Source organism: Chionomys nivalis, chromosome 16 (genome assembly GCF_950005125.1).
Source record: "Chionomys nivalis chromosome 16, mChiNiv1.1, whole genome shotgun sequence".
Lineage (NCBI taxonomy): Eukaryota > Metazoa > Chordata > Mammalia > Rodentia > Cricetidae > Chionomys > Chionomys nivalis.
Window position 1 is genome coordinate 23,983,643 of NC_080101.1, and position 17,362 is coordinate 24,001,004.

The window sequence follows — 17,362 nt, forward strand, 5'->3', positions numbered from 1 at the left end:
ACATTCTGTGGGGGAATAAGTCTCAGTTTCCAATGGGTTGTTATTAATTCTGACATTTTCTTGGCATTTTTTTAAAAGGAAAAAAATTTTTTTCACTCCCAGCATCATTTTCTTTGAAAGTCTCAAGTCAAAGAAATATTTTAACCCTTTATAAATGAGATTTAAATGAAAATGGAACTCATTCTGGGGTCTTAACTTTTTCATTAAGAGAAAGAGAGGGGGGAGGGAGGGGAAGGGAGGAAGAGAGAGAGAGAGAGAGAGAGAGAGAGAGAGAGAGAGAGAGAGAGAGAGATTGATTTTCATGGCTGTTGAATCTATTCCCGTCTATAGTGCTAAATTTTAAGAGCACATGTGTGCTGGTGATTTCTCCGAGGCAGGTTCTCACAAGCATAGAGAAGCTGTTGGGGCCAAGACAGTGCATTGGAATGCGGGTGGCAGTCATTGGCAGGACTACGGTACTGTTTCCAGCTGTGCATGGCAGTGTGAGCTATGAGTAAGCAGTGGGGCTACTTCCCATATGCTGGACAGGTAGTGACCATGCCAACAATCAGAATGCCCTCTTGAAGTGCATGAAGGACGGTCTAGTGGGGGCTTGCAGGGCAAAAAGGCATCCACCTCTTCCAGGACATGGAGCTCCCTTCTAGAGGTCTGAGTGCAACGTTTTAAAAGCCAAATGATTGAAAGACACCTTCCACATAACTTCCCATAATCATCGGTTCAGTGAATGGCTTTTTAAAAGGGTCAGACAGATGCCATACATAGGATATCAAAAAGCTTCCAGCATTTTGCTGGCTTCTGCAGAGGCAGTCCCTAAGAGAGGATGATAATCAACAGAGCTTTGGGGACCATCTCCAAGGGCAGGCTTTAGGAAGGAGGAAAATGTGCACTCCATGTGAAGCTGACTTCCACCTGAGCTGGAAGGACAAATCTGGGCAATGTGACTGGGGAAGTGTCCCCAAGGCCTCCCTTGGGAGTTGCTTGGAGAAATTCCTCATGTTTCAGTGAACTGGCCATTGAGCAAATTGATACTCAGCAGGTGACCTGTAGGTGAATCACTCTGGTGTACACCAGCCACCTTGTCCACGACAGAGTCCTGAGGCCACACAGGAAAGCTACACTTTGGGAAGGGCCTCTGGGATTCTCTCTTTCCTCGGCTTCAAACATCAATTGCTTTCAGCACGTGAGTTTCTGGAAGCTCGGGCAATGTGTAGCACAGACTCGGATGCTATCTCAGAATGCAGAGGAAGTTCAGAACCCATTCTACCCCAAGACAGCTCTGTTGTACGAGGAACAAACGTGGGGAGATACTGGCCGCAGGGAAAGGAGGGAGCCCACAGCAGCTTCTAAATCAGTGCAGTTCTGCTGGGCCCAGGTCCCTGCTGGGATAAGGTCAAAGCCCCAAGCTGATCCAGCTGTGGTTAGCTGGAAAGTCCACCTTCTTGGGATCCTAAATGTCAGCTAAGAAGATTCAGAATCAGAACTTAAGATTAGGGAGAGTAGCTTTAAAGTAGGATAGTAGGCAGCTGCGGCTGGGGGCACGAGCCTGTAATTTCCGCATGTGGGAGAATCAAGGTGAAGTCAGCCTGGCACACATCTGGAATTCCATGCCAGCCTGTGCTATGTAGTGAGACACTTACTCAAGAAAGGAAAAAGAAGGAGGCCAACAAGATGGCTTGACAGGTAAAAGTGCTCGCCACCAAGCCCGAAGAGCTGAGTTTAATTCCCAGAACCCAAATAAAGATGGGTGAATAGCACTGACTCCACGTGCCATGACATGCTATATCCCTCCACCCCAAGAGAAAAAAAACAAAGAGAAAAATAGAGGCTGGGAGGTTGCTCAGTCGGAAAAATACCTGTTACGCATGCCTGAGGCCTGAGTTCAGATCCCCAGCACCCACTCACACAGAAGTCTGCCATAGTGGCATGTGTCTGGGACAGTAGTACTGAGAGGGAGGGCTGGGCAGAGACAGGTGGATCTATGGAGCTCCCTGGCTGGCCAGACTAGCTAACTGTTAGCTCCAGGTTTAATGAGAGGCTCTATTTAAAAACATAATTAGAGTATATCCTAGCTATTTTCCTGCTTCTGTGATACACACCATGATCAAAAGCAGCTTGTGGAGAAAGGCTTCCAGGTCATTATAGTCCCTCGTTCTCAGAAGGGAGGCAGAAACTGATGCAGTTATGGAGGAATACTGCTTACTGGCTGGCTCTGAGGCTTACAGTCATCTACATTCCTCACACAACCCAGGACCACCTGCTCAGAGTTGGCACTGCCCACAGTGGACCAGACTCTCCTCGTCAAAAGCAGTCAGGAAAATGCCCCTGCAGACGTGCCTAAAAGCCAATCTGATGGAGGCAGTTCCTCAACTGAGCATGCCCCTTCCCAGATATCTATCTCTAGCTTATGTCAAGTTGACAGAAACTAACTCGCACAGAAAGAGAGTAAAGACAGATGTTAATATCTAACCTACACACAGACACAGAGAGAGAGACACACACACAGACACACACACATTGTATGCGTACGTGTATTCACATGCATGCACACATGCACACGTGCACACACATGTATTCGCATGCATGCACACATGCACACGTGCACGCGTGCACACACACACGGGCATGCATACAAATGCATGTACACAAATTACAAATTACACTATGCACACAGGGTGTGGAGGAAGAGGTGCGAAGGAGGCAAAGATTCCTTTGGGTAGCTTTTAGGACTCCTGTCGGGAGGAAGGGTCTTAGTCTCCAGTAGGCGAGTTCTCCTGCCTTAGACCAAGAGCTCTGATGCAGAGGAGGTCCCGGCTTGCAGCACTGTCTGGGGGAAATGGTCTTTTTTGAACACTTAGTTTTAACCTTCTCTTCACTTGCTGAGTTCACTAATTATTAGAAACCTCTAAATCGGGAATCAGAAGTCCCCTCCTGACCCTGGCGAGATGGAGGAGAGACCCTCCTCTTCGGTCCTCAGTTTCCCCTGCAACAGGAGCAGTGCAAGGGGGGCGGGTACATTACATCACCTGGATTCACACATAAAGAAGTGGACTGGGGACAAAAGGCTAAGGAGGGCACAGGGATCTTTATTTTGCCACATCAGCACATTCAAAACAAGACCTCCCACTACCTGTTACTTTATAGAGAAAACAGCTTTGGCACCATGTAGACCAGGAAGGACCTGGCCTATATACATGGCACCAGTTCTTTAAATGGAAGGAAACACACTACACCAATCATGTTTTGCTCATTCTGCCTGAAGGCATTAGCTTCTTGTCTGGCTGCAACAGATCACCACGACCATGGTGGTTCAAACCTCATTCATCTCCTGGCTCAGAAATCTGTGCTGGTGGAGTCCTGTGCTTGGAGCTTTCTATGACGTCATCAGGTTGAGTCTTTATTTTTATATATTTATTTCTTTTGGTTATAGTAGGAGTTGGACTCAAGACCTTGCACAGGCTAAGAAAGCACACTATGCCTGGACTAGATCCTCAGTCATTTACAATCTGTTTGGCTAGTTTGAGACAGGCTAAGTTGCCCAAACAGGCTATGAACTTGTGGTCTTGCTGCCTCCACAGTGACTGTGACTCCACTCAGGTGCCAAACGCAGGGCTGGATATGAATACAATGACTGAAGAAGGGTCTGCTTCGATGCCAGCTTCAATTCCTGGCAGAATCTGAAATCATTAAACATGTTTTTTAAAATTTTCTGTGTCTGCATGAGTTCCTATGTGTACGTATGTATGTGTATGTATGTATGTGCACTGTGCACATGCCTTGTGTTTATGGAGGCCAGAAGAGGGCACTATGAACCACCAATGTAGTGTCAGGAACCGAACCTGGGTCCTCTGCAAGAGCAGCAAACTCTCTTAACTGCTGAGCCACCTTTCCAACTGGGACTGAGGTTCTTGCCATTGCAGGACCAAGCCCTCCTCTCCTTGACACCTGGCCCTTCTTCACCTCTAAACTGCAATGACGCAAAGATGCTGCCACGCTTCCAATCTCTAATTTCCCTGTTGCTCTCAGCCAAAGATCTCTGCTGTCAAGGGCTTGTGGGACGACGGTGAGTTCACGTGGATCTTAATTTAAGGTCAGCTAATTAGTACCTCAATTACGTGAGCAAAATCCCGTCTGCCAGGAAATGATATTCCTGGGAGTAGCAACACTCCAGAGTGAAGGCCTTTGGAGCCAAAACCCTACCTGCCATTTCATAGTCCGGTGAAAATTGAGGCAGGCACACACTCGGTGACCTTGGGAGAGTCTTCCGGCTGCAATAAGGGGTTGTCAGATGCGCCGAAATTTGTGAGCTGACCAAGCCAGGAGCTGTGTGCCTGGGAGCAGCCAGCCCTGTAGCTAATGCAGCGTCTTGGGCAGATGGGTGATGTTGCTAAGCAAACAAGTATGAAAAGCTCTTTGTCCTTAATATTGCTTTCACGCAGCTCTGACGCTAGATGTCGGGGCTCTGCACTGTAATTGTCATTAGATGAGAACACAAGAAAATCCCTTTCAGATATGTATTCAAACCAGAAACAGCTCGGGAAATCAGGGCAGATAAATGAACCCTGAGCGGCTGTGTCTACACACTTCTGCTCTGCGGAGGGTGGGGCGCCCTCAACGGCCGAGTGGAGTCAGCTAGTTAGCTCAGGACCCCAAGAAACACAAAGGGGAAGATTTCCTCTCCATCATTGCCTAACTTCTTCCCTTTCTCTCCCTCCCCTCTTCTTTCTTGATTGCCCCCCCCAGATTAATCCACTTGTTTATTGTTTGTTTGTTTATATACCAGGGTGTCTGGGACCCCAGACTGGCCTTAAACTCACTGTGTAGTGAGTCCCCAACCAAGCTCAGGATTTCAGAGGAGCAGCACCCTAGCCGGTTATGCAGTGGCAAGGCTTGAACCAAGGCCTCTTGTATGTCAGGCAAGGAAGGACTCTACCAACTGAGTTGCATCTCCAGCTCCAAAATCAAATGAAGATGTGAAAGTTGAATTCTCTAAGTTATCTACAGGTTACAGTCTAAACTCCCCAAGGGGGCAGTGAGGGTCCTCCATCCCCCTTCTCCAGGTCTCGAGTCCTCTTCAGTCAGTGTGTGTGTGCATGCATGCATATGCACATGCGTGCATGGGGCTGGGTTATTTCTCTTTCCTGATTCCCTTCTTGTGTTTTTTCTGACCCTACACCATACGCTGCCTTCTCTCAGAGCATCCCCGTGGCTCTCCTTGAGCCTGTGAACTGATCTGCCCCTAAGTGCTATCCACCGCACAAAGTGGACATCACACAGCCCAGCTCACAGCCTCTGAGGTCAGAGGCCAGAGTTTCTGGACAGGGTTATCCTCCGTGCTAACACCTGCTCTACCCCTACAATGACCACTTACAGGAGCCATGGGAATAAGCGAGAAGAAAGGAGACGAAGGACAGTGGTCAGACAATGGAGAGACAGGGTGGGTGTGGTGGTTCAGGCCCATCGTAGCAACTTCTCTTCTCAGGAGGCTGAAGCAGGAGGACCAGCCCAGGCAATTTAGGGAGACTCAGGCACAGAGCGAAGCCTAAAGAGGGCCGTGGTGTAGTTCAGTGGTGTAGCACTGGTATAGCGTGTGCAAAACCCTGGGTACAATCCCTGAGAGTGCAAAAAAGGCAAAGGAGACAGGTGTGCAAGCAGAAAGCAGTGGGGACAGTTCAGGGCTCCCCACACTTACCCTGTCCTCGTGGAATCCAGACTGAAGCTCTGAGCAGACCACGATGAAGCCCATGCCCTCTGGTCAGCATCCAGACAGACAAACAAAATATAGGATGATTATCGAAAAACCATAATATATATGTATATATATTATATATATATATACATATATAGAGAGAGACTGTTAGAGGCCAACCTTTGATACAGCAACATGGTATCATCCAAAAGTTCACACTGCAGAACCCCCCACCCCAAGAATCACAAAGCAGTCTCATAATATTTTAAGTAAACCTATGATTTGATGTTGGATTTGATTCATAGCTATCATGGGCTGGGTGGGGCCTCAGAGTCACTGGTTGGACATAACTGTTTAGACGGTGGTGGGGGTTGGGTACCATTGGTCGGGAGGTCCGATTGATGAGAGGTCAGCTGGAAATGTGTTTCTGGCAAAGGAAGCGACAGGTGCAGTAACCTAGAGGCCGGAAAGAGATGCCTTTGATTTCAAGGATCTAGAGGAGGCTGGGGAGGCCTGGCTGGGTGAGCAGCAGGGAGGGAGGAGTATGGCATCCTGAGAAGCAGAGCTCTCACTGTGACGAGCATTGTGAACATTCTCCCAGCCTTGTGAATAGCACAGAGAAGTGGCTCTGTGGTTCTTTCCACGAGTACCCGAGCGTTTTCTAACTGCCCTGCTGGAGGATCATCTGGCTGGAGGGATGGATGCCTGCCAGTTGACTGGGGCCCAGATCTTCACAGGTCCCAACAGCTAGTGCCATTCCCTGATTTTCAAAGATTTTTTTAAATCTATAAATGTGCTAGCTTTTTTTTAATCCGTAAAAAAAAAATTTATGTTTATAGGTATTTTGTTTGCGTGTATATCTGAGCACTATGTGCCTGTGGAAGCCAGAAGATAGTGTTGAGTGTTGGGTCCTCTGATACTAGAGTTACAGATAGCTGTGAGCTGCCATGTGGGTGCTGGGAATTGAACCCTGGTCCTCTGGAAGAACAGCCAGTACTCTTAAGCGGTGTGCATAGGCTCCATTGTCACGGGGAGAGGGGTTCTTCTCCTTTTGAGACTTGCACCCTGGTAGACCTCTCACCTCTAAGAGCAGGGAAGGCAGTGGGGTAAGAAGGAGGAATTCATGTTTCTCAGCACAGTGAGGCAGCTGAGTTGATGCCCTTTGCTGAGCTCCAGGCTGGGAGGCATCCTCTGTTCACGGGGAGCTGACCACTAGCTGAGAGGGAGAGCTTGAAGGGAATAAAAAGACTTAAGGATGGCTGCCAGGTTTTTCCTCTTGTCTTTTCCTCCTTGGGGTGCCCTGGTATGTGTCCTTGGTCAGGTTTTCTTTCTAGTCCTGAGCAGAGCCATGCCCTTAGCAACCAGCTCTGGGCTGAGCACTGAACGGCAAGTTTGCACTGCTGAATTCTGCTCTCGAGATGCGCAGCATCTTTTCTCTCCAGCCCCCGCCCCCGCCCGCCTGCGCGGTGTGACAAGTGTACACCACAGCGAGTTGCCGTTTTGAACATTGTTCTAGTGTCTTGTGACATTCGGTGCATTCATATTGTCACAGCATTCATCTCCAGACCTTTGCCATAGTCTCACACTCAAGCCCTGGGCCTATTGAGCAGTGATCCCCTCTCCCGACTCTCTGCCCTGCCCCACCCCCAAACCACAATTGTAGTTCCTGCTTCTATGAATTTGTCCACTCAAGGTACTTCAAATGAGTAGAATCATTCAGTAACCGGCCTGTCAGAAATGAAGGTAAAGAGACACTTTTGTTCCTCAATCTGACTATCAGACTATTGAAATAATGGAGCCCAAAGTAATGGGGCTCCCCCAGGAATCTCACACCAGGAGGAGGAAGAGATTGAGAGCTTGCTGGAAGTTAGAAGAGGAGCTTGTCTCAGAAAAGAGATGTCACAGTTCTAGCAACTTGTTAGACCACCTTGCAGGGTGAGATGGAAGCCCAGACAACTGTAGATCGGTGTTGGGTGGGACCACACCATGAGCAGACTGCTTAGATGCACCCATCCCCAGTGCCCTAGTTAACCTTCAGTCTCAGTTCAGGACTCTAAAGATGAACTAGGGGGGGTCACTGACTCCCTTTCTCCTACTTTCCAGTGTGGCCACATCAGATGAATCTTCTTTTCCTGCATTTTGCCATTAATTTGGCTGTATCGTGCATCCGAATGTCTTCCCTCTTTAAGGCTGAATGATATTCCACGGGGCGGGGGGGGGGGCACGTACCACAGTCTGTGTGTTCCTGTGTTTGTTGATGGACTTTGGGCTGTTGTGGGACTGGTCCTGCTCTGAACACGGGGTACAGATATCTTTGAGTCCTTCCTCTCAGTGCTTTAGGGTTCCCATCTAGAAATAGAGTTATTGTCATATGGTAATTCTTCTTTGACTCTTGTGGGTAGACATACTGTTTTCCTCGGTGTAACTGTTTCATGTCATCACCTCTAGTGTACGGAGCTTGCGGTTTCTTCACGTCCTGTCAACACTTGTCCTTGGCTGTTTTCACAATAGCCAGAGTGTGGCCTCATCTTTTAAAATGTGGAAAGGCCGCTGTGGAGGGAGTGGTTTTCCTCTGTGTATAAAGGAGATGGCTAGGGGCTGGGTTTTAAGGGAGCTTAGAGAAAATCTGGGATGTGGTACCCAACACCTCCCTAAGCTCAGGGCCTGGGCTTGGGGCTGGATGGAATGGCCCACCCTGGGCAAACTGAGGCCTAAGAGTTTCCCATGATGGCAGATTGACTATCTGACCCCCCTATGGGACTTTTGGCTTAGAGCCTGTGTCTAATTTGGGCCTTGCTCTTTCTTTGTTTCTCCCCAGTGTGACAATGCAAAGGGCCTGAAAGCCTTCTACGATGCAATAAAGTACGGGCCGAACCACTTGATGGTGTTTGGAGGCGTCTGTCCATCTGTCACGTCTATCATCGCCGAGTCCCTCCAAGGCTGGAATCTGGTGCAGGTAAGGCTGGAGCCCCCTACCCTACTCACAGGGGAATTGTCTTTGTGGGCTGCAAGACTTAGCAGGAACGGGCCATGCATAATGTGATTCCTAAGCTGCACAACCACCATTGCCCTCACTCCCAACCCCTGCCTGGCCTGTCCATCTATTGAACATACTAAGGGTCCTTAAACTGTGTGTCTGAAGCAGCGGTGCCGCTGACTCCCTAGGCAGACATTTGGGTCCATAAAATTCTTTAAATCTGCCTATGCAGATGATAATCCTCTCTCTGCTCTTGTCACCTACTCCACAGTGCTGCTCTTAGGCAGCTCCATACCTCAGGTAGCACTGGGGTAGTACCACCCCCAGACAGCCCCGCCCCCATTCAGGTAGCACCATTACCATCCTCCAGACAGCAACAACCCCACATGAACCCAGGGCTGCCTCCGAGTCCATCCACTGTACCATATGTCAGATGCCCTTAGCTTTTCCTTACCGGACACTGAAGTTCTCTTTTGACCAGCGAGACTGCCCTTTTCTTCATTAAACCATTCATGGGCTCCTGGTCAGGTATTGGCTTTTTTTTAACAACGGCTGAATTTTACACCATTGAATGTTTTAGTGGGTCTATAGTTGGTTGTAGATGAGGCTCAACAGTGAGAGCTGTTACTTGGAAAAGGAAAGAAAAAGTAGAGAAAGATATGACCATGAGGATGAGAGGTGGAGAGCCATGTGCGTTCCATCCATCCACTCGTCCATCCATCCATCCATCCATCCATCCATCCATCCACTCATCCATCCATCCATCTATTATCTATTATCTATTTATCTCTCTATCAGTCCATCCATCATTTATTCACGCCTCCATCAATCCATCTATCCATCATCCATCCAGCTACCCATCTCTCCATCTATCTATCTATCATCTGTTTACCCATCCATCCATCATTTATCCATCATCCATCCAGCTACCCATCTCTCCATCTATCCATCTATCATCTGTTTACCCATCCATCCATCATTTATCCATTATCCATCCAGCTACCCATCTACCCATCTCTCCATCTATCCATTCATCTACCCATCCACTTATCATCTATCTTCCTTCATTTCAACCAAACAAGAAATGTTTGAGGCAACTTCCTCTCTGTCTGGAATTCCGGTAGGCACTTGGGATGGAAAACTGAAGGGTGGAAATGGTCCTTATCATGTCAGAGTTGCTTATATACTAAGAAGAGGCCAAGCAATAAGCAATGAAATAACAGTAATCCTAAGGGTTGTCCCTGCAGCCTGCCATGCACCAGACACTGTTCTGAGCCATAATGTGCATAATGTATCTTTATTGCTGATCTATTATCATCCCCATTTTATGTATAAGAAAACTGAGACACCCAGGGGCTCCAGAGCTTGCCTGAGGACTCACAGCTAATGAGTTGTGAGACAAATTTAAATTCAACTAGGCAGACCATTGAAATGAGATTGTTGTAAGAAGACAGAGCTGTGCTCAAAATAAGCAGGGGTTAAATAGTGACTCTGTAGGCCCTCGGCAAAAGCCTCTGGGAGACAGTGACACTGAATTTGCGATCTGAAGGGTAGGGAAAGGCTGCTGGGAGAAGCGCATCGCTGTCCTTGAGTGGGATGGCAAATACAGACAGGCAGCCAGTAATGAAGAAGAGTCTCCATGTCTGGGGACAGAAGTCGGGGCTCAGGAGCTGCAGCGCTGGGGCTGAGCAGTCAAGACAGTGACAGAGCACCAACGGGAATCTTCCCTGAATCCCTGAGGTCTGCCTGCCTTGGGTACTTTAGATAGAGTCCAAGCTTTCGAGAGAAGAGATGAGGTACTAGTCACGGCAGAGGCGTGGTGCAGTACTGGTGGCCCGCTGAGCCGGGCTCGCATGAGCTTTCCCGGCAGGTGACAGAGTTACTGCTGAGACCGGAGAACGTGACAGCAGATGGTGATACAGGGGCAAGCACTGCTGGGGGAATACAATATCAGGAGGTGGGAATGTGGGTGGGCTTGGGTAGCTATGCTCCTTCATTTGGCTAAGTGTGGGCCTGAGCAACAGGAGCAGAGGCTAGAAGCACCAAACCTCATAGCATCCAGGGAGCTAGAACAGGGCAGGGTGTGTGAGAGCCTGCCTTTAAGCCCCAGGGTGTGCCCAGCTGTTAGAAAACCTTGGCCCAGTCCCTTGCCTTTTCTGAACTTTGCTCTTGATCGTGGGAGGCTCCATAAACACGGAGCCAAGGGCAGAGGACAGCTAGGCTGAAGACCACAAAGCCTCCATAGAGAGCCCATGGTAACTGTGGCCGTGGCTATAGGACCACATGGAGCATGCAAGCCTGCCAGCTCTGTCTCCCCCTCCCTCTTTCAAATTTGCTGTGCATCTGTGACCAGCTTCTTGAATGGCACTCAAATGCAGCCTACCACTTTCCAGGTTCAAGGACCAGGTTTAAGGGCTCTGGTGGGAAGCAGAAGTGTAGGGGCCCAGACACAGGGAAGTGGGCTGTGCTGGACAGATCTGCGTGCTTCAGTGAGTTGGGAGGCAGAATGGTAGACTAAGCCCAAGGGAGTCATTCTTCTCTTGCCTTGTGGAGTCTCAGTGTGGGAAGGAAGGCAGAGCTGGATCCTGGTGGGAGTGGCCTGCCAGCCTGGAAATCTTCCTCTCTCCTTCACTCGCAGGAACTGGACGCCCATTTGTCAGGATCTGAACTATGGGTTTTCCCAAGCTGCCTCTGCCCTCTCGGGAGGCTGAGTTCACCCGCAAAGGGTGGGTGGGCCTGCAGCTGCTGAAGAATTTGAATGCCTTGAGTCATTTCAGGACTGGGCTCTGGGGGGTGGGCTGCACAAGGAGCTCTGACTGCCCCTTGAGGATGTGGGACACAAGCTGGTCAGAGACCCACCTGGAACGCTGGAATGGGAATAAACCGCCTCCGTTTCTTGGGCCACAAAAAATAGGGATTCGCACATCACTGGGGAGAAAATCCATGCTGGTGCTGAAACAGGCTAATTTTAACTTTTGCCTTTCGCTGCGTCTCTAGATTCAGGCCTGCCGTGAGGGAAGCTCATACTGTGTTTGTCCTGTCCTGAGTCACTCAGTCACTAGGAACCTAAATTCCCACACCTCAACGTGAGGACCAGGGAAGGGTAACTCAATTCCTCTTCCACTCCAGGCAGGTCCTGGACATGATACGGGGCTCTAATCTGGGCATCACAAAGGGTGGGACCAACTAGGGTACCAGCAGGAAGGAGCTAGCTGGACATCAAGAAGGGAGCATGCTGGGACTGTGGAGAAGGCTAGGGTTTAGGTCACTGGAGCTGCATGGGCATCTGGGAGATTGCCTGGTGATCTGAGGTACAGGTGTGAGAGGAAGGAGGCACTGTAGAAGACAGAGGGGATCAGGTTTTCAGCACCTGCAGGCAATCCGTGGTTGTGACGTCATAGGGTTGCTAGCAGTCCTTCCCTGGGAGACATGTGAACATCTACTCTCCCTATAGTTCTGGTGACCAACTAAAGTACGGTTCCACTGCAGCTCACCCCATGAGGGAACCATGAGTCTATTGGACCATCTACATAGCATGTGTGGGAGGAGTTACCGGCCCCAAAGCAGCCTCATTGTAAGGCCTTCCCTCAGCATGGATGAGGCTTTTGTTGTAGCCACATAGACGGAAGCCTTTTGTTACCTCTTCTCCAGCTCATATATGATAGATAGCACCATCTCTCAGCCATGAGGACACAGCAATTAGGTCAGACCCGCGTATAAATGGCTCTGAGGAGGGGTTGGATACTCAGGTGAGGCTCCAGTGACTCCCCTGACCCCCTCCTCCTAGGAGGGAATGTCAACACTCCATATGCCCAATCATGACAGTCCCTTGCTAAGTAGGCACAGACAGCAGTTAGGTTGTGCTTTGAGTATAATACTGTACCACACCCTCATAGCTGAAGGTGCCCTGAGCCATGCGGTGTCAGCAAAGTCTGCTCTGGGAAGACTGAACCTGGAGCAGAAAGATCAGACTGTCAGCTTGCAGCCCCTGTGAGAGGCTGGGGATAAGCTTGCTTCAAGGAAAAAACTGTGGGACTCAACTCTCTGCAGGACTAGGTTAGAAGATTCATCCACTCCCTCAGTGACCCACCCATCACCCTGGACCAGCCCAGTGCCAGCAGCTCAGGTGACTGCTATGCACTCTGCCCTTGGAGACTAGGTGGCCAGGTGCTCACTAGGACCGCCCGTGTCTAGGGATCCTTAGTAAACGCTGCTGCACAGGTGTGGGGAGGAGGTCACAGGGCAATTGTAAAAGACCAGCTGGGGCACATTGGCCCATGCCACCAAGGCAAAGCCCCACTATGTGGTGTGGCAAAGACATTTCCCCAACCCGCCTTCTGCTTCTTCGTGCTGCTGGCCTTAGTCCATGCTGCTCCCTCAGCCTCTGCAGTTCTTTTACCCAGCAGGAGCCTGTTCATCCTTCATGGTACATCTTCCCACTTCTCAGGAGCAGGCCAGGGGATGCAGCCTCAGCTCAGGACAGATCTCTCTGCTTCTCAGGTGCAGGCCAGGGGATGCAGCCTCAGCTCAGGACAGCTCTCTCTGCTTCTCAGGAGCAGGCCAAGGGCTGCTTCGGCTTATACCACCACCACCACAGTAAAGATGAAAATAAGGTCAGTCTCCTGTCAGGCTAAAGGGTGACTCGTGAGAAAGGCAAACACCAGATACCTAAGAGCTGCATCCCACGGAGCTTGTCCTTTTAAAGGCTCCATGATAGCTTATTAACTGTTAGATGCCTGTCTCCAAACATCCCCAAGATGCCCTTGCAGCCCACCTTGCCTCCTGGCCACAGTCCTGAGGAACTTAAACAGAAAAGCTCTGACTGCCATAGGAGCTGTCTCCTTGGATAAGCTCTTTGCGAGGTTGGAGTGGGTGGAGGTCCTGGGGCCATTCCAATGGAGAAGGCAGATTCTGCAGACCCAATGCCAGCTAAGTTCCAGTACATTCAGGACTCTGTTTCCCCAAAGTGGAAATCTTGCTTGGTTTTGACATTAAGAAGAAAATAAAAATCTCCATAAACACCTAAATCTAGTCCTTTGCTGTCTGACAAATTCCGGTGTCTCTCTGAACTGCCAGTCAGAGCGCCTTTTGCTTCCTAGGAACAGAAATTTTGTGATTTGATTTGATGTTCTCGCATGATTATTTTATTAAACTGTAGGTTGCCTGAGAAATCAAACACTTCCTACTGAGCTGTGGGTTGTAGGATTTGAGGTGGGTTTCCAGGATGGCAGGGCTGGGAGGGGCTTAGGCGCCACTGGGTTTGTAGGAAGGAGCATGGCCTCACCCATCTCCTCCCCATTAGAGTTCCACCCCTCGGCTCACTGAGGCTTGCTAGAGAACGCCATCTTATCTCTCAGACTCCCCTTTCTGCAAAATGGGAATTGCAAGCCTGACGCGCGTTCCGTGCAGGTGTAGTAAGAGTGAATGAGAGCTTCTTTCTCTCTTGCCAAGTGAAAGGATTTTTATGAATGATGAAACAGGAGCTGCCCTTCCCATGGCCGTGACTCTTCCAGTCGGAGCAGACATCTGATGGCAGCTGTTGGGAGTTTTGAAATCTTTGCTCTGCTCTGCATAGGCCGCAAGGCTTGTTTCCCTTGGCCTTGCAGATCTTTAGAGCAGAAGGGTTGAGGGTGGGTGGGGATTCTGCCGCTGGACCCTCAAAGTTCGCACTTCTGCCTCTCCACCCCCCAGGAGCCAAAGCCTACCAGGCCAGCATCCTGCCACAGCCCAGTTCCTATGGCTGCCATGCCCTTGCCACAGAGAACTGGAAAGCACTTAGGGTGGCAGTATGGTTAGGCACTGAAGCGTTCCTCCTGCTGTGATTGCTGCTGTCTAAGAAATAGAACAGAAGCCAATGATTCAGGGCGGTTGGAGCCTTTCTTGGCACTGGTCTCCAGAGGGGCCATTTAGAACATTAATAATCTATGAGATGCTTCTACCTTCTGGAGTCATCAAAAACAAAGGAAGGGAGGGAAAAGAATGAGCAATATTAACATCAGGGAAGGCTCTGTGGGCCAAGCAGAGGGAAGGTGTGGGAGAGACCCCAGGAACGTGGGGACTTCAGAAAGTCGTCGCTGGCCATGTCATAGGAGGCCAGGTCCAATACAGACCAGTTGTCTGAGCCAGCTGGACAGAATTCCATGCACAGGACAAGGGAAATGCTGGATACTTTTGGCTTGGATGCTCTTTATAGGCGGGAGGAGCAGTCCTTGGTGGATTTTCATGGTAAAGAAACTGGAGCTGTCTCCAGGCAGGTCCAATCCCGGCGGCTGTGCTAACTGTGAGCTGCTGTGGACACAGGGCTGAGGAACTTCAAGGCTGAGAGTTGAAGGGCACAGTGCTCCATGGGGCCTGCCCCTCCTTCCCATTCGCCCTTTAACGTGGACCACCCAGAAGGTCTTGGCCTTTCTCAGCCGCCCACTCAGGCAGCCCTCCCTCTTCTTTTCCTTGTAAAGCCTGCCTTTAAATTGGGTTCCTTCCATAGAACCTTTCCTGATTACTCTGGAGTTTGCAGGTGAATTACTGGGTTCCCCCCATCCCCCAGCTTCATTGTACCCTCTCTCCCCTTCCCAGGCCTAGCTACACAGAGTCATGTCATCACAGTACCCAGTTCTGTGTCCCCTGTGATACTGTGGCACCCCACGGACATGGCCACGACTCATCGGTTTCTTCCTGCCTAGAGGTCATTCTATGTTTAGCCTGGAGCTGAACGGGGTCCCAGTCACGTGTGTGAGGTTAGAGCAGAGAGTTCATGCCACGGCTGTGCGTGGGCCTTTGGGATGCACAGCCTTTTAGGATCTAAACTGCCATGTGTTTGGCAGAAGGGTTGAAGAGCTGGAGGGGGATTCCCCTCTTACTGGTTCACTCATTCATTCATTCATTCATTCATTCACTGGCTCATGCTGAGTCATTTGTTAGGCCTGTCACCCACTAGACACAGTACCTGCAGCGTGCCCTCGCAGGCTTTCCCAGATCAGCTTACCATAAGAAATCCCAAGAGAGGGACGCGTGTGGACACCTGGGAGTCTGGTGCAGTAGTTAGAACAGAGGTCTGAGGTTGAGGATGACTGAGCCTCTGACTATGCTCACTAGCAGGGTGGCAGGTGCGAGTCCCCCAGAGCCTCATTGTGCTTGTCTGTGAAATGGGGCAAAAACACCCGCCCTTCGTCGGAGGCCATGGCAAAGGACTCAAGGACAGGGAAGGTGCAGCGTGCGGAAGCCCCCTACAGATGTGAGCCCCCACAATGCCCTATTGATGCACTTGTGATCTGAGATGCCAGCCAAACCCGCGTTGGGGGGAAATTCTTGAGGATTTATAGGTCTCCACTAGTCTCTAGATTCGGAGTTGTGTGCAGAAATGAACTATCAGAAACCATGAAGGTGACTCAGAACAATACAGTCAGAGCAGAGCACCTGCCAAGAAGGTGGGGCAAGTCCACAGGCTGTGATTGAGTTTTCTCCAGCAGCAGCAGAAGCTGGCTGAGGAAGGGATGGGATGCTTTCAAGTGTGTGGCTGGTCCCAATCTATTCTTGCCACAGACCCAGCCCGTATCTTCCCTGTCAATCTGATTGAAGATTCAATTCAAGGTTCTGACCCCCATTTTTAATTCAAGACCACGGCATCGAACGTAACAGCAGCTCCCAGTGTGTAGCTCCAGTGGCCTCGTTGCTGATGTGTCTTTCCCCATCAGCCACTTCCACTGCTTTCTGGAAGTCTGAAGGGTGTAAATAATTCATTTAAGATAAATAAATCACTCGAAGTACTTACGGTACAAGAGTGGCGGCTGGCCGTTGCTGCAGCTGTGGCATGTACTGGGTGGAGATAGGAGGAGGAAAGGAGCCCCCCCGCCAGGGTACAAGCACGTGGGACCCCAGGATATTAGGTATAGTGCTTCCCAAGGTCACACAAGTGAGGTGCAAACAGAACCAGGTGCTGGTGTTTGTGGTGGTGACGCGGGTCGGCTGCTTAGCCTGTTCCAGCCTAGGTGGCCGGTTACAAAATCCACATACTTCCATCACCATGGCCTTGGCTTAGGCCATGCTCCTAACACTGCGTGAGCTCTTTCCTCCTCCTCGTGTGCCAAACCTATGAAGTGATCAGTTGATCTCCTCACATCACAGAGGAGGAAGCTGAGGCACAGAGAGGCTGAACGAGCTCCCAAAGGAGTCCTAAATGACTCTTGAATCACTGCTGGCACCGCCAAGCTACTGCCCATCACACGATCTCACAAACATTCACAGGGCTCTGGAGGCAGGAGAGGGAGTGCAGATTGTCCCAGGTAGGTGGTTTCCAGGTGAAGATGAAAGGACGGTGCAAAGAGGCTACACAGCCCTGCACTGCTGTGACTATCCCTGAGCTCCCAGAGGACACTCTAGACCCCGTTTCTTTGCAGTCTGCATGGGTAGAGGCCTATCCATAGAGGATCAAGGTTAGCCCAGGGCTCTTTGTAAGGAAGGGGTTCTCATTGGAAGTTATTCTGGATCCATGTGTAGACACCACACACACACACACACACACACACACACACGGGTGGGGGAACCTATTATTTTGGTTGTGGTGACCCTGTTGTTATGTAAGAGAAAACAACCATTTTTAGGGGATTCCTGCTACTGTATTGCTATGTTGAGGTGAAACATTACATGCAGGCACAAATACAGAGACACATAGGCACCCACACAAACAGGCACATACATACATA

The 17,362-nt window shown here is 50.0% G+C and overlaps 1 protein-coding gene across 1 annotated transcript in view; it reads left to right on the plus strand.

Annotated features, from left to right (window-relative positions):
- The window catches only part of Gabbr2 (gamma-aminobutyric acid type B receptor subunit 2), a 343,542-nt gene that overhangs the window by 108,896 nt on the left and 217,284 nt on the right, over positions 1-17,362 (plus strand). Inside the window, exon 2 of the mRNA XM_057790816.1 lies at positions 8,505-8,642. Within this exon, the coding sequence (XP_057646799.1) occupies positions 8,505-8,642 (138 nt within the window). The remainder of the gene's footprint in view (positions 1-8,504; positions 8,643-17,362) is intronic.